The sequence below is a fragment of the Perissodus microlepis genome, chromosome 5 (genome assembly GCF_051167445.1).
Source record: "Perissodus microlepis isolate ML-2025 ecotype Zambia chromosome 5, ASM5116744v1, whole genome shotgun sequence".
NCBI classification, from domain to species: Eukaryota; Metazoa; Chordata; class Actinopteri; order Cichliformes; family Cichlidae; genus Perissodus; species Perissodus microlepis.
This window is the reverse complement of record NC_140465.1, coordinates 10,978,982-11,000,282: the sequence shown is the minus strand read 5'-3', so window position 1 is coordinate 11,000,282 and position 21,301 is coordinate 10,978,982. Positions and strand designations below refer to the sequence as shown.

Here is a 21,301-nt window from a genome sequence, read left to right as displayed (position 1 = left end):
GGTCGAAACAGTGGGGGGTGTGCCAACAATGTACTGACCAGCTCAGCTCATCAACAAAATGAAACTGGCTTCAATAAACGTTGTTATTGTCCCATAAAGCTGGAAACCCTCCCACTTGTGCGCACCTGCAGTTAAGTGAAGTATTGTAATAGAGGATTTTCTGCACGGGTCCATTTTATGTGCTTATGTATTAACGCAGGCTTAGCTTTGTGGTTGTGAGGGCAATGTAACCTACTGTAAACATGTTTGCAGGGAGAAGGAATTGGAGATTAATTTAACTGCTGGAAGCACATAATCCTTGTTATCCATTAGCTGGGAGAAGGTGCAGTCAGCATGTAATATATGTCGACACATGGCAGGTCTAAACGAATAGTTGGAATTTGTATTAGATTTCTGATTATTGTACTAAAAGTGTGTTATATATTTGAACTAACACCTGCCTGTGCATATCTCTGAAAGACTAAGCTTTAACCCATGATCATATTTTACAACACCAAGCCTTATCCTAATTCACTGTATAAACTTACACTGCTCAACTGCCACTACAGTGTATGGTGAAATCGGAGCTTTTGAAAGGGCGCTGTAATGTGATCCCACGCCTTCCGTCATTTCATTCACGGTCAAGCTTTAATTAGCCTCTGTGTTGTATTCTCTACACTGGAGGAAACGAAAAAGCTGTGGATTCAAATGCTCAACAATTAATTTTTTACAAAAACTTCAGCTTCACATGATAAAAAAATAAATGAAAGGATTGGACCGGTACACACAATTACACGTATTTTACAAAAAAGGTGACAAGAGAAGTGATAAGATGGCGTTACTAACAAGACTGAAATGCTGGAAGACCGTGTGCTCCATAGCAGAATAAGACTAAACATACCTGTTCAGGTTTGAGACCCGGTGGAACCCAGGCGTACTCCTCCAAGGCACAGCCTGAGTCATCATCCGAGGTTGAGTTCCTCTGGAAGTCGTACATCAGTTTGGTGACCGTCTTCTCCATCTCTACGGGCATGGCTGTCACTGCATGCTCCTCACGACGACACTTACAGTGTACACAGATCTTCCTGCCGGTGACAAACAAAAAAACCCCATCTGTCAGTTCAATGTCGCATGTGTGCTTACATGTGCAAATTAAGGACAGATATAATGGTCTAGAAATAAAGCAATCGTCTAAATGGTAGCTTTAAAGTCTGGTTCATAGTTTGGGCAGTGTTGTGCATCTAAACCTCATGATATCCCTGATCAAGTTCTGTGTTTGATAGAGTGATGTATAAAGAAGAACAAGAGGTCACATGGTGTGAACCTCTAGCATCCATCATTAATAATTGAAAATAAACCATTAAAAAAAATTTTTTTCTCTCTAAATTAGCCCAAGAAACACAAACTCGAAGTCTGTGAAACAACTTTTTTCCCCCCACAGGACTCTTATTCATCTCAGTTGAAATGTCGAGAATTCCCACTGTGGGTTTCCCAGTAAAAGAGGGTGCCACAAATGCAATGCTCATCACTCGTCTGCGGTATGAAGATCTAATGTCAAGCATGCCTTGGAAATAGGCCGAATACAGCCATTGACAGTGATGGAAAACAGCACTACGCAAACACAATACACAGGCACTTTGCTATGTACAAGGTTAGCGAGAACCACTTGCAGATGCTTTGCGAGGACAGTGCCCCACCCCCATTAGCCAAAGGGATCCACCCATCTATAACAGGGAAAGCAATCCGTGTGAGAATTCCCACAGAAAACTTAGATGCAAGAGCAAGGTCACATTAAGGCACTAGGGGGTCTACAATCATTTGAGCTGCTCTTTCCTATAATTTTCCTAACCCAAGTCAGAATATCGCCCCTTCATCCATACTTCATTTCCATAAAATAATGCATCACCAATCACAGTACCGCTGTCTGATTTTAGTTTCAACACCAAATACAGCTCATTTAATCATTACAGGATTGAAATTAAGCTTATAAAGAATGATTCTGGGTTTGACTGCTCACCTGTCTTGTTGATTTAAAAGCCCATAACATCATTGCTGTTCATCAAAGTAAAGCTGTATTTTTGCAGACACCTCAGCTTGTAACTGTGCTACTATTAGAGTCAGCTGTGTATGAGATGGCTCAGAAAAGGATCGCAATATATGGGTTCAATACTTGAGTGCATGGGCCAAAATGAAAATGTAGCCCAACACTGCCAGGTCTGCATTCTGATGCAAAGCATAGAGACAGTGCAACCATACAGATCGCCGTGTCCTTGACAGCTCTAAACCCTGCAAATAGAAACTGGGTGGGCAACGAGGTCACATCCCAGTAACCCTTGCTGCCGCTCAGGCGGCCAAACCGGTGAGACAATCCCATTACCTTCTCAGAGGGATGCTGGCTTGTCTGAGAGACAGCCCTATGGAGGAGCTTAGGGACAGTCAGGACACTGTAACACATCCTCAGCCATCCAAGGTGTCAGTCTGTCCGAACAAATGAATGCAAAGTAGTCTGCAATATCTGGCTTCTTGTGAATCAGTTCTTGCAGTGCGATATATTCAGCGTGTAACTGCTCGATATTTCTTGCAGACTTAATTTTTAAACCTTACGGTACTTGTTGAACCTGTTCCCACTATAATGACTACTGAGCAATTAGGTCTGATTGGAATTTCAATCTAGGTACATGTGCCGAGTCAATCCTATTTTCAAACACTGCCACTGGATATGTCTGTAAGCCTTTCTTAACTTCGCTCTGTACTGTAGCTGTGGACTCTTGAGTCTGTTGAGCTCACCGATGGGTGATGGGTGCGGGGCTGCGAAGCTAAGACTCAGTCACAATAACAGTTGGCACTGTCCCAGCGTTTGTGTCAACTGCCTGTTAACGTAAAGTGCTCTGAGCCAAACGGCCATAATGCTTCATCGTGTCTCTCCCTGAAAAAAGCACTTCTTGTCCAAGGGTTTAGCCTTAGTTAACAAAGCTCAAAATCCAATTTGACTTAGCAGTGATTGATTTGAGTGATGAGACAGACAATGAAACACATGGAGCTCACTTTATTTAGTTCGAGCAAAGCATCTTACTTGCATGCCACAACTAGCCACATGCCTGTAATATATGTATATATACATAGCTGAAGATGGATGAGAGATTATTTAGCGACAGGCAGAAGCCTAAAAAGCTAATGCTTTGAGCTCCAGCTAAAGAAGGACCTCTAAACTTCTGTTGTCATTGTGCAAGGGCAGCCACAGACTTCACACACTCGCTACATAAATATTAAGAAAATGCCTGAAGTGGGCAAATATCCCTGTCATGAATATTGATGACCATGATAAACAAAACAGATGTAGATGAAGTCATCAATGAGCTGTCAAGCAGGCAGACTGGGAGAAGGGTGCTTAGCAAATCCCAGTCCCAAGAGGATGATGCCATAGCCGGAGGCAAAGCAGCTTGCCTCATTACAGACCAGCACTTTCACAGTTATTACTGATTTAAAGATGATTTGCTGGATGGGAACAGAATCTCATGAATCTAAGAGAACATACACAATCACAATGAAAATGGTCATTTAAAGCGCAAGGTGGATCCACCACACGAGAGAAAGCACATATGAACACTTAAAGGCAGGTATTTTGTCCTTGGGCTAAGAAGGATGAAACCTGAAAGAAAGCCTCTTCACACCACACCTTTCATGTGTCCACTCAGAAGGAGGTGACCCACATGTGTACAGATGTGGGTCAGAGACCTTCCTCCAGTGATTCACCCCAAACATGTCCTGATTTTCTCAAATCAGAAAAAGCAGAGAGTCTGTAGACCTCGAGGGTCCATTTCCCCTGCTTTCCCCATGATTTACATTCTTCATGGACATGCCTGGGATTTCCCCTCAACTGAAACTTAATCCCCGAGCTTCCCCGTGTAAGCTACATGATTTCAATTAGATCAGATTTAGAAACTCTGGTAAAACAAGTCAAGTGCATCACTGACGCCTCATAAATGACTGAGATATAGGGAAGGAAGTAAAGAGCTTGTTATTTTTTTCAAATGTGACTGGGCTTCTTTTTTTTGTCCCCTGGGAGAGCTGATATATCATTGGTCAGTCAGAGTGAGGGTTTTATCAAGCCCATGGGGTGGTTGGGGTATGTTTGTGGTTCGCAATGATGTCAGTGGACAATGGTTCATATTTCAAGTTAATTATAATCATCATTCACCGCTGCAAGATGAGCACCGTATCCCAGGTAACGGGTAATTTTAATACGTAACTAGGGTCTACTGGGCTGCTCTACAATTGCGTACAGTTGTTTTAACTGTTGTCAATCAGTGCAGCAAGCTCTTTAGCAAGCACAATCTCACAGTTTAATGAAACAGGCTGTAAGATTAAGTTGAATATCTGAAGACAAAACAAAAGTGGGCTCAATGAATTTATTTATTTTATTGATTGTAGAAGCCTGAAATGTGGGGTTAGGCTCTAGTGCTGATTTAAAGATGATTAAGTTTTAGGAAGGTAAGGTAGGTACTAAAAAACCCCCATCTGATAAAGAGCAATTCACAGAAGTGCGTCTTTTGAGCAGAAGTCGTCATTTTCTCCCGAAACCACTGCAGCTTTTCCATGGTATCAGAAGGTCAGATTAAAATCTCATCTTTAAATGCAAGCTCTACACAAAAAGCAGAGGTTGCATGACAAGAAGGGAGAGCGGAGAGGACAGGACAGCTGGGCGCAAGGACACTCCAAGTGGTTTTTTTTGCCCCCCCTCTTCTTCTGCTTTTGTTTTCTTTGGAACAAGAAGCGGAAGAAGATAGAGTTTTTTGTCTTTAACGGCCTCTTGTTTAGCAAATACAAGCTTTCCGGCAGTAATATTTGAAGATAAATTTTAAAGGCGCTTTGAGAAACAGCCCTGCTTTCACAAATTATAGCTATACAAGCAAACAAAGTCCTACCTATGGTCTACATTTTCGACTTCAGAGCTATTAAGAGTTAATCACAGGCAAACACGACTGAGGTGTCTCTGGCATAACCCAGGCTTGATAAAGGCATTTTCCATGTGTGGCCAATTAGCAAGAACCTGCTGCAACGTGCTGCTGATGGCCAAGATTAGGCCCGCACCCACCTGTCATGGCCACTTATAGATTAGCCTGCTCTTTTGAACTAGGCCCTGGTCTACACTAATGGGCAACATTATTTTACAGCATGTTCAACAAAAAAAACCCCAAAAAAACTATTTTGTTGGCACTGAATTTTGACAGTGTGAGCTGATTTTTTAGTAGATGATTGACAAGTTAACACAGCAAGGTCACTTTTAATCGTCACAAGCAGCAAGAGCACCTGCAAAACCAGCTGTCAAAGTCTATAATGGCCAAAGTTTGAAAACATAACTCGAGGGATCTTGGATATTGTATTGTATTATGGGAAATGTAGGCCATCATATTGGACCTGAATCGGTCCAATATGAAACGGAAGGATAAAAGGAGACTGTCTTTGCATAAGATCACACTGGGACACTTTTTTACTATATATGAGATAGGCTCACATTACTCAGTCACTGTGAGTTGACTTATTCCATAAATTGACAATACTTTCGATGGGATGGGAGGTCATGGAAGGGTCAAACTTGCATCAATACAGATGTTGTTTTGGAAGCACTCTGGTGACAGGTCGTTAGTCATTCTCTTTCAGTTCCCAACACACATTAAATGGCCTTGATACACTCTCAGAGAAAGTACAATATTGCTGTTATATCACGTTGACTTTTCTTTCAAAGCGCCAGTGAGGAAAAGGCAGGAACCAATGAGCATCCGAATCACCACACCCCCAAAAGACAGTTGCGTATGTCAGAAATGATGTTGGACAGGCGTTTAGGTTCCTGTCAGTCTGCTCTCGGACCAGAGGTGCACAGCGATCCTGCAGCCAGCTGCCACACATTATTCCACATTATTCATTGTCGCCCATTCATGTGCTAATCCAGCGGCGCTTTTCACTGCTAAAAGTAAGTAATAAGTAAACTATCTTAACAGATCAATTAATCTGCATTGAGTTGTGTAATGCAAAGCCACAAAGACGTACAGTCAGCAGCAAACTTCAGGAGAAAAAACGACATAAATAATCAGACAAAGAAAAACACAGATCCTTCTCTAATGCAAACTGTCGAGAAGAAAATACTAATTTGCAGACCTTTACTCGGGCAGACTATTGTCTGTTGTGTCAGTTCAAAATACAATCCATATGTCACACAGCTACACGGTCCACAGCACACATTACTGGTCGGACCAGTGCGCTACAGGAGGTGGGGTGGGGGATATAAACCAGGGAGAACACGTCCACAGAGAGAAAGTTCAGCAATCTGCATTCAAGTGTTATTTACAATCGAAAAAACACACACTTGTGAAACAGAAGAGTGCAACACCCTATAAAAATCTTGTAGAGGGTTCAACTTGTTTATACAAACAAAGAAAAAAAGGCAGTGTGCGTTAACAGTCCTGCGATTATTTTACGCATAAATTCAAATCAGGATTAAGCCAGACAGGACTAAAAGTTCACGAACAGACTGGTGGCGCATTCCCCAATCAATCGAGCCTTTAAAGTCCCCGTCTCCGTTTGCGCTTTTACACAAGAGCTACCAAACAATAACACAAACACTATCAATAATGTGCCCCTTACCTTCTTACAAACTGCAACCGAGAGAAGCCATTACCGTGACCTCGGAGGCTTTGGTGTTGCGGGTTTTAAAATACGCGTTCCTCATTGCAGAATTTGTCACACAACTCCAACTGCTTCGCCACGAAAACACGCCACTCTCGCCCGCTGCGTGATCCGCACCCCTCTGCTACATTTATCCCGGCCGTTTAAAAGCCTTTTGTCAACCCTCTCCTCTTCGCAAATACACTCTGGGGGGAGGGGGGGGGGGGCTCTGCAAACGAGGAAAAGCCCCAACGAAGAGCCAGTATGAAGTGCGTAAAAGCGGACTCCTCTTTTCAGTATGTCCAGTAAGTGCGCAAATTCCACCAGAGGAAGAAAAAAAAAGATTTTGTCGCTCAACGAGAATAACAGAGCTCTCCTTTGGCAGTAACGTTAAACACTGCTGCCGAGTCTCAGAGAAGATCGGCGCGGACTTTCGGTGCGTAAAAGCCCAGAGCGCTCCAAGAGCTCTGCTTTCTGCTGACAGAGCCACACAGCAGCAGCGCTTTAATCCTCCCCCCGTTTGTCAAGTGCGCTTAGATTAATAGCTCGATTCCGGTTTACCCTTTCAAAATAGAAGCATGGCGTCAAAAGTTTGGTTCACTGGTCGATCTATTATTTTCTTCCTCGTTTGTGTTTATAGCATTTATTTACGCATATTCAGTTTTATTTACTGAAACGCTGTTTCTTCTCTTTTTGACATCAAATTAAAGTCCGTTGCAGTGCAAATGATTCTGTGAAAAGAAGGCCAATGGACCTTAAGTTCTTATTTATAATAACATAAATAAAAATAAAAGTTTGCATGTAATTATGAAACCCACTGATAGCATGGGGGCATCTACTTTAGTTTTTTTTCCCTCTTTGTCAATTCATACCGTGATGAATGAGTAATGAGTATACAAAATTACTATTTTGTTCAGATATTGAGTAGCAAATATATTTGTTCTTCCTGTAAACGCCGTTACTTTTAGCATTTTATTTTCACATTTTGTTTCAAATTACAGCACAATGTCAACTTTCTATTTGAAGGCAGATTTGTTCACTTCCTGTGTTATTGTGGCCCCTCTCTGGTTGGTCAAACAAGTGCACACACACACACACACACACACACACACACACACACACACACTTTTCTCCTCTGTCCTGCATGCTAATATGCCAGTGTGATGTCAGTAAGTCAGCATCCCTACACTAGTGTAATTAGCAGCATGAATGACTGGTGGTCTGGCAGGATTTGCATGTGAATCAAACCACTTGCCTGACTCAGTTGCTGGGGGCAAAAAGAGAGACAGAAAGGGAGGCAGGAAAGAGAACAGCAGCAGGACGCTGACTTGGTCATGCAAGGACATGAGCGCTCATCCAGAGAGAGAGAGGCAGATAAGCTCTCTTTAACATGAGAAACAGACGTTAGCTGAAACAAAAGGACAAAAGACTTAGAGAGCAATGAAAATCCACTGTATGAAAAATGAATTTAGAGATCTTTAACAGTTTCATGTCACACGTGAACCATTTTGTTCCCTTTACTTAAAAAAAGAAGAAGATCTAACTCACCAAAATACAGTGGACAATTGTTTGACGGTGTGTGTCTGTGTGTTCATAGTGCTGTGGACTGAGACAGTGACCCCAGTCAGTACGCACACACATGCTAAAGTTCTCCGCTAATATGTCTCCTGCTGTAGCCAATAGCTCTCTAATTAGGCATGAGTAATCCAAGCAGGTATCGTGTTGTGTTTTGAACCCACACAAAAAAATGCAGCTTGCTAACCAAGTTATCTACAGTTAGCACTCAACCAGTCTTGTCAGAGTTCAAAACGAGTGGGTGATGTCATGATGCCTACATTCATCTTTTATATACAGGCTATGACAAACATTTGCAAAAGTTCTCAAAACATCTTGTGTTATACTTTCTGTTACAGTAGGCATCTGCACAAGAACATTTGCCACGATGGCACTCACCCTCTCTCTTACACACACAAACATGGTAAATGAGAGATGAGGTGAAAAAAAAAGGTTTATAAAAGTCTGCGTAGACATTGTTGCTGATCCTTTCAGATGTGGAGGATGAGTCTTGCAACATTGTGTGTATAACTCCTTTAGAAATCTAAGAATACTAGTAACAGCTCAGGCTGTACTCACAAGCACTCCATAAGATTTTATAAGCCCTAAACGACTGTGTCCTGTACTCGTAACAATCAGGTTACGGGTCAGCTGGCTCGGGCCCAGCCGCTTTCCTCGATCAGTCATTCCCTTTTTCCTAATAAACTGCTCCCAGACCTGCAGTGAGCTGTTTCAAATGCCACAAGAGGACTGAATAAAAGTGTAGGGGCCAGCTCAAGGGACATACCACAGATAGCATTGCCTGCATAGGCTGTTGGCATGCACAGAGAGCCTTTGCTTGGTAATTTTAGACAGTGAGCCAAACGGGTTTACTCCCTTCCTTCCTAAGTATGCATATTGTGTTTTTTTGTCTTTATCAAAGCACAGGATGAGCAAAACTGTAAATACATTAACCCCTGGGCTGGGTGCATATCTGAAATTTGTAAGAAAGTTTTACTGGCTCAAAGGATCTTATCCTACAAGAACATTAGTCAGGACTTACCAGAAGGAAGGAACTGATTTACATAATGTCTGATATGGTCAAAAGGCATTCCTGATAAATCAGTGTCTTTATCTAGATTTGAAACATAGCCAAGATCCCAACATGGCCTCTGCATCTTTACTTCTCATCTGCTTTTTTAGGAACACTAGTCTCCTCTCCTTTCATGTGGCAAATGCTGATGGCTATCACTGTAGAGTCAACACACGAGGCAGCTGGGACTCAACCCAACAGCTGATAGCTCTGACATGCTGGGAGGGAGGTAGAGAACCAACTTCCCATATAGCCTCACTTCCCACCGCTGCAGAAGGTTTCTTAAGTAAGTCGCCAACTAATGTAAAAGCCCATTCACGGTCTGTGAGTGGTCACAAGGGTCCACGTGAAGTAATTTCGTTAACCGCCTTAATTCGCAGGGGTGCCCTTGGTTCCCTGCGTGGACGCCATTGTGCAGTTCCATACTGTCTAGACTACAAAATATGTCAAGTGCACATGTAACACAAAAGTGAACTGCACTATTATACTGTCAATCACATGTACTCTGTAATTTTTTTTTTTTAACTTTACTTCTTTACGGTCTGTATTTTTATAACAAATGCATAAACACAAGCACGCAGCATTAACCCAGTCTGAATTACTAAATGTGTTTCCCCTCTCATTAAGACCAGGTCATAACCTGAATAAAGCTAAAGTTATTTTAAAGTTTATAAAGTATATATATTACATTTCTTTCTGAAAATAATCTGTTTATAATAATCTCTATTGCTACAGTTTAAAAAAAAAATATTTTAAATTATCTTTCTTACTTGTTCTGTCGCTATATTTATTCTATTGTTGACAAATAAATTTCCCAAGAGGGGGGGTCAATAAAACTCTTGTCTGCTACAGTTAGCTCAATATTAGAAGCAGCTTTATAACACCAAAAGTTTGGTGCTGCTAGATCTCCAGTCAGGTAGTTTGAAAAAACAGTTTCAATGAGATGATGAAAAGGCTGGCAGTCACACGACAAACTGGTTAATTTAAGGAACACTGCTGTTATCTATACACTGTATATAAAAGATGGACAAAGACACTGAGCTGTCACCCACTGGTTAGCCACGCTCTGCTGCGAACCCTGAGACACAACGTGGTCACATGGTCTGGACTTACCAATCATAAGGTAGGCCCACCCTAAACATTATGTCCTATTTAATAGGAACTGAAATGAGTGACTGAGACAATGAACGGACTAGAAAAGCATTTACTGAGGCCACAGATCCAGGAAGCCAAAGCTTGTGTCGCCATAGACTTCTTTATCAAACAGAATAGCTCCTCTCCTCCACAGGAGTGGACGCTTCAGTGGACATTTATATCAAGATTCATATTACGCAATTGTAAAGTCTCCTTTTTACTGCAGACTGTCAAATATCACACTTTGCAACAGCAGGATTTTAACTCCGCCTCCCTGTGTAACTGTTCGGATCAGCTATAAACACTTTAGATGTGGTGTGGTGACACTCTCCTTGAACTGGTGACTTTCAAGTGTAACCCAGTCTAAAAGAAAACCAGGAGCAGAGTGGAGTTAATTTTTAATTCTTGCACTTGGTTACATATTAACAAATGAAGCATCCCTGGCGAGTGCATGGCACTTTGGAGACGATGTGGAAATTGTTGTCAAGCAATCCAGATAATCCTGGTAAGCTGAGGACTGCTTTCAATCTTTATTTTTGTTTGCTTACATCCCCCCACGCTACATTAGGGGTGTAATGATTCATGGGAACACTTGGACTCTGTTAGAAAAGAAGAGGAAAGAGAGGCCAGTGAGTATAAAAGGTTCAGTGGGCTGATATTCAGTTAGAGCACATCGACCTCCCTTTTTCCAGGGGCTATCAGTACTTTGGCCCAACTACTCTGCCTAGAAAGCAGATTTAGTGACACACAGCACTGGGCCCAGCAGCTCCTCTGTACCCTTGTTCCCAGCAGATAAGTGGCCATTATTCATCCCGTGTTGAACATTAACTGGATTAATTCTGCACGAGTTGAGGGGTGAAATTGTATTTGTCCGAAGGGAGGGAAATGGCTAGGAAATGAGGAGAGCAGCCAGCTTGGCTGAAATTCTAATTAGCTCAAGGGTTCGTTAGCACACAAACTCTACTCCTGCTGCAGAAGCCTTGCTGATACAGAGGCCTGTGTAAGCCATTAAGCCGCAGAAGGAAAACGGAGAGAGACTGAAAGAAAGAAAAAAGACAGGAGGGAGGGAAAAGACTGAATATGGACACTCAGCTTCACGCATAAAGGCCCAGGGCAAGGAGATGACCTTAGAGAGTTACTTTTCAAGGGGACTGGAAACTATTTTTGCTATTCCTGCCCCACTTACTCAAAGGCACTTCAGCACAGAAGAAAAAAGAGAAAATAACCACTAAACCCTCCACCTCTATCCACCTGATCTATCCATCAGGCCATCAATCTCCACTCAAGCCAACCCTCTCCAGGACGATGTGGCTCAGTTTCCAGCTAGCTGTGCCCAGCGATGACAGTTTGTCATTGAGCATTTCTCACTCATAATCCACATGTGGAGTTTGATTCAAAACATAATTAGGTCACGCTGTGGTATGAAAAAACGCAGTGGGGGAAAGAGTAGTAGGCAGTAAAAAAAAATACTGTAGTGGATGCAGTGGGATATGACAAATGGGTAAGGAGAGGCAATATAAATACATTCTGATATGACGGGAAATATAGAAGGATTTGTGAGAGGGCATGTCTGCTCAGTCTTCCTGTCTGCATTGAATACCACAATGTTGCAAAATAATGCATAAAGCTCTCATTCCTCTCTCAGCAGCACATAAAGCCACAACTCCACAGATGATGAACCTGCGACTCCATGAATGAACCACCCACCTCCAGTAGGCCCACATCCACAACCCCGCAGCAGTTTCTCTGACTCAGCACTCTCATTCAGTCTCCACCGTGTCATCATGTTCATGAGAAGCATAGGTGTCAGTACCGATCAGCCCACAGACTCCACACAACAAAGCTGCAAATCTCTAGAGACATGTGATTAAAATAAATAAATAAATAAACCTAACTAAAATTAATAGAAATGTGTTAAGTATGAGGTCACAATCATGAACAAGGAGGTAGAGAATGAGGAGACTGTAAAATGCCTTTGTGATTCAGACATATTCTATGCACTTTCTCCAGAACCCTTCTGTCATGGTTTAAGCTCAGACTTTTAGTTAAATAAATCCAACACTCAGTTATGAAAAGCTCAAATATTTAGCTTCGGAGGACTTGTGGGTAGAGTAGTGACAGACAGGATAAGTCTATCAAACGGAGCTCAGCCCGAGGGCATTAAATCCATTCTGAAGTACACTTGGAAAATGTACACAAAACCGGACGCTGAGCTTATGCAAAACTGTGCCACGAGTTTAGTTTGCAACTTGTTTTCCACACAACTCATGTGACTGGAAAGAAGAGTATTCTTTTAACTCTATTACGAACTGTGTCTGCGTGTTCCCATCAGGAAACCAGACTCTGTTTCTGTGTACAGTTTGTGGTAAAAATAATTAACGGTAACAAAAATGCTTCAGCATGGGTCATGATAGTCATGTGGGAATACACCTTGAGGTTGGGTTTGCTGCATTTATACTGTCTCTGACTTTAAGATGCAACATAATTGTGGTGGGAGGAGTAGCACTGTTCGGCATTGTTCAAGGCTCTTTAGTCTTTCCACGCAAAGTATTTAATTGGCAACTGAAGCTTGAAGGACGACTTTGTTTCACATACATACACACACACGGACCTATGAAACGCAGACATACCCAAACAATACATTTAGAGGCTGTTAGATGAATCAGTAAAACGGTTGGAAAAACTATATTTATGGGGCTTTAAAAGGTATCGGGGAAAATATGGAACTAGAGGCAGAGCATGTTGTTCAAAAGTCACTGAAAATTTTTCAAATCCATTTCTAATTTGTCTGTTATTTCCAGCTTCGCCGTCAGACTGAGAACAGTGATATAGGACCTTGTCAACTATAAGCAACTTATTGAAAAAAGTTTTTTTTTTAGAAACTTATTCAAAATCTATTGGACAAAATGACAAAATGACAAGACTAGGAGATTAGATTATGTCTGTATAAGCTTGTTTGGTATATTAAATAATAAACATCTGAATCAAAAAGAAGATCAGACACTGAAAGCCTGTAGTGAGTGACCAAAGTCATATTTGAGCCATTTAATCTCCTTCAGTTCATCCCGTTACCATGTTTACCTTACGGGAATGGATGAACAGTAGATTTCAATCACATACACAACACGCCACTCAGTCAATACAGCCGCCGCAGCCCTATCCCCACATGGTCCCAAAGGCCTGTGGACGTTATGGATTGGAGGAGAAATTGCCATTTCCAGGACGTGACAGACTTGCTGTGTGTTTCATCACGGGGGTCGATGAAAACGGTGAGTTTGAAGTGTTATTGACCGATTGCTGCTGAGAGCTGAGATTGTAGGCAACAAACACATACACGCAAGGACAGACAAAGCTGCAGGAGAAGGCTCAGGAGGGATGAGTCACAGCAAACAGCACACATGCACACAGACAGACAAATCCCATTAAAGAACTTTTATCAAGCGGAGGTCAAACCTTCCAATTGAGCGCGTCTCTGAGTAAATGCAGACCTTCTACTACATTTTAAAATGTACTGCAGGCGTCTTCTGAATGCAGGGTCTGAGTAATTATTTTTACTCATAAAAAGGTAGTCATGTTGGAGTCTCTGCCCACTTGTAGCTTTCTCTTCACCTAGTTCACTCCCCTCTTACAGCTGCTCCCCTTCGTTACCCTTTTAAAGCATCATTAAGAATATGTGAAAGAGAGCATTACCCCAAGAGAAAAATCATCCCGGTCTGCTGCCGTTTACGCCAGACCTGGCCCCGCTGCTTGAGCCGCTGTTTATTTAAACGGTGAACCTCCATGCGAGGTGTGTGTGAAAAGAAAAGTGCAAGCGTATGTCTGTGTGTGTGTTTAAGTGTGTGAGAGAGGGAGCATGTGCGCGGCAGTGGCAAAGAGGAGGGAGCGGTTTCACACAAAACGCAGCGTCTCGCCCTCGGATTTCTTTCACACCTTTCTTAACACGCGTTTCACAGTGTTTTTATTCACCCCGCGGGCTCCTGGTCCTGCAGGCCACAGACGGGCCTCTGTGTAGCCCGACTGGGGCAGCAGTGATCAGCCACAGGGAAGCCGAAAACAGACCTCTTACACCCACTGTGGAGCTCCAGACACAATAATATTAATAATAATGTCCTTCTGCTGACCTGCATCTGACATCACAGCTTGGTTCGGGCATGTTCACATAATCGCACACAAACACAGACATTCACACATGAGCAATTGTATGCATGTATAGCGATTTCCATTCAGACTAAGGTGATTTCAGACACGCACACAAGCACGCACACGCACGCACGCACACAAGGAAACAGTAATGTTAGTGTGTGATAAGTTAGAACTGTCCCAGGCGGGAGCAAAGGATAAGAAGAGCTGAGAATCAATGAAGTCAGTGTTTAAAAACTGCTGACTGAATGAGAGGAGGAAGAGGACTATATAAGCCTTTAAGTATTCAGACATGAAGACAAGGACTCACTAAAGATAGGCAGTTATATATGTGTGAAATAAGAACACAAACAAAGAGAAAAGAGAGCTGGCCATGTGTAATTTGTTGTCCTTAATGAGGCATTCTGTTGCTTTCAGTATTATTTGTGTGTTTGGCTCTAAGCGGCAACCATGAACATACCGAAATGACAATAAAGCTCCCTCTGTGCGTGTGTGTGCGTGTGTGTGCGTGCGTGTGCGTGCGTGTGTGAAGAACCTCTAAACAGAAAGACAGCACGAGAGGACAGGAAGAAAAACAGCCAAAGGCTGGTTTGAGTTAAAGGAATGACAAATCAGTGCTCATCAGCATTACATCTGCTAGTTTTCATACAGGCTTAGGAATGACCAGTAGAGTGGCTCTTAAATCACTTCCTCAAAGTTAAAAATATCAAATCTTCTTCATGACACAATGAACAGGTTATCACTGCATATTATCCTTTGGGGTTTTTTTTTTGAGTCTGTTGATGGGCTCAACATGTGTTGCTGGCAATGGTTGCACATAAATACCTTTGACTGGAGAGAAACACACAAAGACACAGTCACACACTGTGTGTGTGTGTGTGCCAAAAAACACATGTGCGACATTTCTTTACACTCCCATACTCACAACCATGCAAACAATTGTATCAGTCTTTACAAGCTACCGCTTTCCACAAAAATCAAGCAAAGCCCTCAGTCACTGGTAGTGTAACAGAGAGTGACATACTAATCTGTAAAAAGGCACAGTCGATATCCGCCATGTCTAATCACATCACAGCGCTGCAGCTCAAGTGTGTTCGGTGCCTGTTCTGACTTCTGTCTGGTATCTGGGGCAGCATACCAGCCAGTAGAATAAACTCCGGACAAGAAAGGCTGCTGTGTATATATATATGTGTGTGTGTGTGCAAGCGCATGTGTCACGATGTGTGTGTATCTGCATGCCAAGACTGTGCCAGCCACAAGACTGATTCTGGCGTCAGAATGAATCACATTCAGTCTGCTCTTCCATCCCAGCAACACACCAAGAGGCTCTCAGAGTGAGAGAGACACAGAGGGAGAGAGAGGGATCATAAAAAGAGATCATAAAACCAACATCAATGGGTGATAGACCGAGCGAGAGGGGGAAACATAAAAGGGAAAGGCAGGAGGCTTGTGAGACAAAGCTTGAGAGGGAAACACAATGAGGAGGAGAAGGCACACAGCGGGGAGGAGGAGCACATGGTAACACCAAGCCCATCCATCTGCAGCCAAACCTCATGCCAATACATTTACGAATACTCTGGAATTAACCTATAACCCTGACTGTATGCAAGCATTAGAACAGAGTGTCAGGGAGAACTGTTTAGGTATCATGACCACTGGTCATGATACAAGCTATTGCAGCAACACCAATAATTGGGCAGAACCTCCTGCAGTCCCATTTAGTTGCACATGTCTATCTGTCCCCACCTACATTTAAATTACCATCATTTTGTGGCAAGACTAATGTATTCTGTTTGCTGTGTTTACAGAAGATTACCTTGCAGACCCCAATTAAATCTGAGCACCACAACATGCAGGCATATTTTGCTCTACCAAAATTCTGCTGGCTTCAGTCTGCATTTACCGTAAGCTGGCTACATTTTTTTTTTTACATGGTTTTAAAACAAAAAACAACATGTCCGTATATCAGGTGTTTCTGCTTGCTTCAGCAAATACCTGTGTCCATATTAAACCATCAAAAGCAGGTAAGGCACAAAATGCATAAGACTTGCCAGACAAGCAAGTCAGCCACACAAACGCAAAAGGATCATAACGTTTTTTTATTTTTACATTTGGATTTTTGAAATACTTAATTTCACATAACTAATTTAAAATTAATGTTATGTGTAGAGAGATGTGAAGCTATAAACCTTTGGGAGGAGAATCAAGGGGAGGCATTCACCTTTTGCAAGATGTGGTTTCACTGACAAAATCTTCACATTGCCACCCTTTTATTTGCTCAGCATCTACTCTTAATACCCACTGGATAAAATATATCATCTTCACAGAGTGGAAAAAGAAACATATCAGGAAGCTCCAATACATTTGGTGTGGTATGAATGTTGTGTATATCGTGTCTGCTTTACTGAATATTAGCGTCTGTAACTGAAACAGCTTACTATAAGCTGTCTGCGGTGTTTATATTCATTTACTGTCAAGTCTTTCTAAGCTGATTTAGTGTTTAGCAGCTGCCGCTTCTTCATATTCAGATGCTTTTTTAAAAATGTAAGAGTTTCTCTTTTTTTAATTCTTTTTTTATGAAATCAAAGTGTTGTTATTTGAGTTATCCTGATTTAATGAGAAAAAGTCACATTACTAAAGCTACACATTCAATTTTAGCTCTGTTTGCAGGTACTAATAACGCCTTTCTAGTCTTGGAGATGTAAATATAAATTTACTTGGCTTTGTGTGGGCTCGAGATGGCAGAAGGTAGGTTTCCAGCCTCGAGGGTCAACCTCTTGACACAGAAACATTGAGAAAAGCTCATGAGCTGTTTTGCATTTAGCTGCTTGTCCATCTGATCCCCTGATCTTACTGAGAGATCAGCGTGCCGTTTAACTATTGTGAACTTTATTGATTACGAATAAAAAAATCAAGAAGGTGAGAGTTTGAACGGACACAGCGGGGAGCCAGACAGTCGCTTTCTCAAACAATATTCGATCAATACATGGGATAAGTCAGCTGGATTTATTGAGAATAATCACAAGCCTCCCCGGATCTTAATTGGAAAATGAATAGACACATGTGTAGTCATAAACAATAGCTCGTGAAAATGTCTCCCGTGGTGGGAAGCCGATATGAGCGAGAGCAGAGTTTTCTGATGACACAGCACAGATCTCGGGGTGCAGACAGAACAGCGTGAACAACACATGAACCCCATCACATCTGGGACACATTTGGTGCCCATGTGCAATGTATTACATATTTCTGGAAATCAAGCCACGCTCAAGCCTGTAATCTGTTGATGGGATTTTATTCCTGTTGTTCATGGTTTTGTCTTTTGCGACTTCAGCATTGTAAGAAAAGTTTTTTGTTTTTTCCTGAAGGGAGCTGACAAAAAGTGATTGAGGGGTGCGGAGAAAAGTACAGACTTTCAGCTGAAATAATTTAAATCGGTCTGCTAAAGAGAAACAATGCTACAATGTCAGCGTAGCTGTTTTACCACTGGGCTTTCTTCACTGCTGTAAATGAGTATTTTAGAGCAGAAGGGTGAAATTTATCACCCTCACGTTGGGGCATGCTGGGCAAACTTTAGTGTTCCTGTGTCACCCTGAAAGCTCTGATCATCAACTTGAGGATTTCTGGACAACTTGACAGTGAGCTGACTGAAACCTACGACACAGGAGAAGGACAATGAATTGAATTCTTTGCAGAGATGGTTGGACTGTGCTTTTAGCCTGTTAAAACTGAAACCTGCCATCACGTGATGGTTAGACTGGAAGTGGAGGACACAACCAGCAGCCCAAACCCCCCCAGAAAAAACAAAAACGTTGCATTTATGCATTCTTTTATATTTAAAACTTTCCATTTGTGGTGGCGCATGAGTAATCAGGGGGCTGGGGGGTGGGGGCGCGGGTGGTCTAGAGTGCCATGAGCTTACCGTTACAGTTTTACGCTAGATAAAAAAGAAAAACAATGAAAAACTCTGCAGAGGGATCAAATTCGTTATGCTAGTTTGCAGTGAATCGGCACTGGTGATTCTTTATGCATCTCTGCAGGAAAAAGTCACAATTTCTTCACATTAATGAGTACTTAATTCGGTGCTGTTAGCAATGAGCAACAACAGCATGAATCCAAAACTGTCTGATTCTACCACTGACCCAAATCCACATTAAATCCTAACAGGCAGCACACAAACCAACAAAGACATAAGGATATGGCTTTAATAAACCTAGTTAACGTGAAGCTTTAAGATGGTGTGCACAGCTCCCTGCCATTAGGGAAAACCTCATCTCTTTAAAGCCAGCACCCTACTGGTGGCTTGCTACCGTGACCGGTGGCTTTCTAGGCAGAATGCTAAGCAGCTGAGCGGTTGTACGGCTACTGGCCAAGCAGCCGCTTGTTAGGTCTGTGAGGTTAGACAGCCACATCTGGTCTGCCGGCACTCAGAGCTCCACCATGGTCTGCTATTCAGCCAAACCTCAGAGGTCAGGGACACAACCAGGGATTGGGTGTGTACATATCACAACGTTTGTGTGTGTGTGTGTGTGTGTGTGTGTGTGTGTGTGTGTGTGTGTGTGTGTGTGTGTGTGTGTGTGTGTGTGTGTGTGTGCGTGCGCGCTCCTTACCCTTCCACGGATCACACAGAAATTGGAACTAAATGTAAATTTGAAGCAGTTGTGCTCCACCATGAATAAATATAAGGTTCTCCTTCACATGTCAGATTAAAGGTACCCACTTATCTCGCACTTCTTTTTGGAAGGACTGGCATTCATGTGGGCTTGGCTGAAGTAGAGGAGAGTAAAAAGGAACAGGCAGGCTCTGATGCAGAACAAACGCTAAATAAGAGAAACACTTTTGCGTTTCATCTAGGTACGATTTTACCGATCCCATCCTTGAGCTTTTCCCAACCCCAACCACAAACCGACATCATACATTTCTCGCAATGAAAGACATCAGCGAGCAATAGCTTCACTTTGCCAACCTTCAATCTTTCGGTGCCCTTTTTTAGTATTTTACTTATGTCTCTTTTCCAGTGCACACATAATACGACCAGTAAACCTACTTATCCAATACAAGTTTCTTGCTTCTATAGAAGTAGACAATAAGCTATTCAATATACATTCTTTATCAGCTGACGACTGCAGTTTAGAACTGTCACCAGAAATTTCCAAACATTTTCCCAATTTTGTGTAATAAATAAAGCAGCCATCTATCCATCCATCCATACATTACTGGATATACTCAACAAAAACAACTGACACAGTATGTTTTGGTTTTTACTCAATTGGATTTCCACATACAGATGCATGCTTGCACATGCTTGTCATACAGTCACGAGAAAATGTGGGCATAATTCCCTCAGAATGAGCTTACATTATGATGCTGGGGCACAGCTTTAGTTGTGGATGCTGGTGTCAGGGGAACTGCAGCTGCGAAACAGCGCAGGACCACAAAGAAAGAATATGATTAAAGTGCAAATGCGAGTGTAACGTTTGTTTGAGCAGTCAGCACTTTACAGTATAATGGTGCTTTGCTGCAGCTCATTTGGCCACTAATCAGCACATACCATCTCTGTGCTGAACTGTACTAACGCACCACGGCTCGCCTAAGCAGAGATGATCTGAAAAAGACATTGTGGAAACAAACTGTACAAAGCAGCAGACTAAAGGCCAGGATTACGGCTTTAAAAAGAAGGGGAGGGTATTTTTAGAATGACAAGATAGCTACCAGCTACCAGAATTGGACTGCAGATACTGTGAACAATTAAGCTGGGAAGCAGGTGGTGGCTAATGTGTCACATACAGGCAGATGTTAAATGTGGCATCAGAGGATATAAGCAGAGGATGGGAGGAGCTATTGCGTGTCCCTTGGTGAAGTCAACAAAGAAGTTAACAGGAAGGATGAATAATGTTTGCAAAAACCAAAGCGCTAATCCTCAACTGGTAGCAGTGAAAGAGTTTTTGTCATGGTTGGGTATCAGTTCTGTATTTATTTATTTTTATTCTGAAGTGGTGCCTGATCAAAAGGAGCTCCAGGTAACTGCACCTTTGTTTAGTGTGGAATGTGACAGATTTGGGTTAAATAAGAGTCTTAGAGGGGGAAGCTATACGCCAGCCAAAGGGCATGTTTGTGTCTGCAGGTACAAATGAGAGTAATGGCCTTGTGTGATTGCGAGTGGATTCGTAAGAATTCCGAAGGGAGGAGACAAAGATAGCGAGCGCAGTCGAATAAATGATCAGATACAACTGGGAAGTGGAGATTCACATCAACGTGGTTCCATCTCAGCGTCTTCCATCATGCAAGAACCAGAGCACACGCTCGCACTCACACACACGCTCTCACTTACACACAGACACGCCATGCTTTCGAGAAGGAGGAAGTGAAGCTGGATCAATGGAGCAAACTCCAGCAGCTCTGATCAGACACATGACAAGTGAACTTCCAAAATAACGACTTGAGGCCAAACATGAAAACGCGTGTTCTGGGGGCGTCTTACAGTGTGTCATGTTTTCCTCGTGTTGCGTGGACATCTGCGATGTTCCCTCAATAACTTAGGACAGATGAATGACAAATTCACCTCTAATAGGAGGATGTCCTCGTGCATGTCTTCATTAATACGTGGAGGAACTTTGTGGACCAAATTCCATCTAACTGTACTATTTAGATTAATAGCGTGGATCTGTTCCCAATTATCTTCACATGGTTGTTGATGGGGGTCGACAGCCACATGCAGCGCTGCGCAGGGGAGCTGTGGTCTGTTCTCATTAAAACAGAGTT

At 42.4% G+C, this 21,301-nt stretch overlaps 1 protein-coding gene across 3 annotated transcripts in view; it reads right to left on the bottom strand.

The window, feature by feature from the left end:
• prickle2b (prickle homolog 2b) overlaps positions 1–21,301 on the bottom strand; it is an 86,781-nt gene that overhangs the window by 11,958 nt on the left and 53,522 nt on the right. For 2 of the 3 annotated variants that reach the window (XM_084927781.1, XM_084927783.1), the window contains one exon: positions 881–1,064. In XM_084927781.1, coding sequence (XP_084783907.1) covers positions 881–1,064 — 184 coding nt within the window. Of the gene's footprint in view, positions 1–880; positions 1,065–6,621; positions 7,154–21,301 lie in introns of those variants that run through there. The other variant, XM_084927782.1, reaches the window with a different exon arrangement.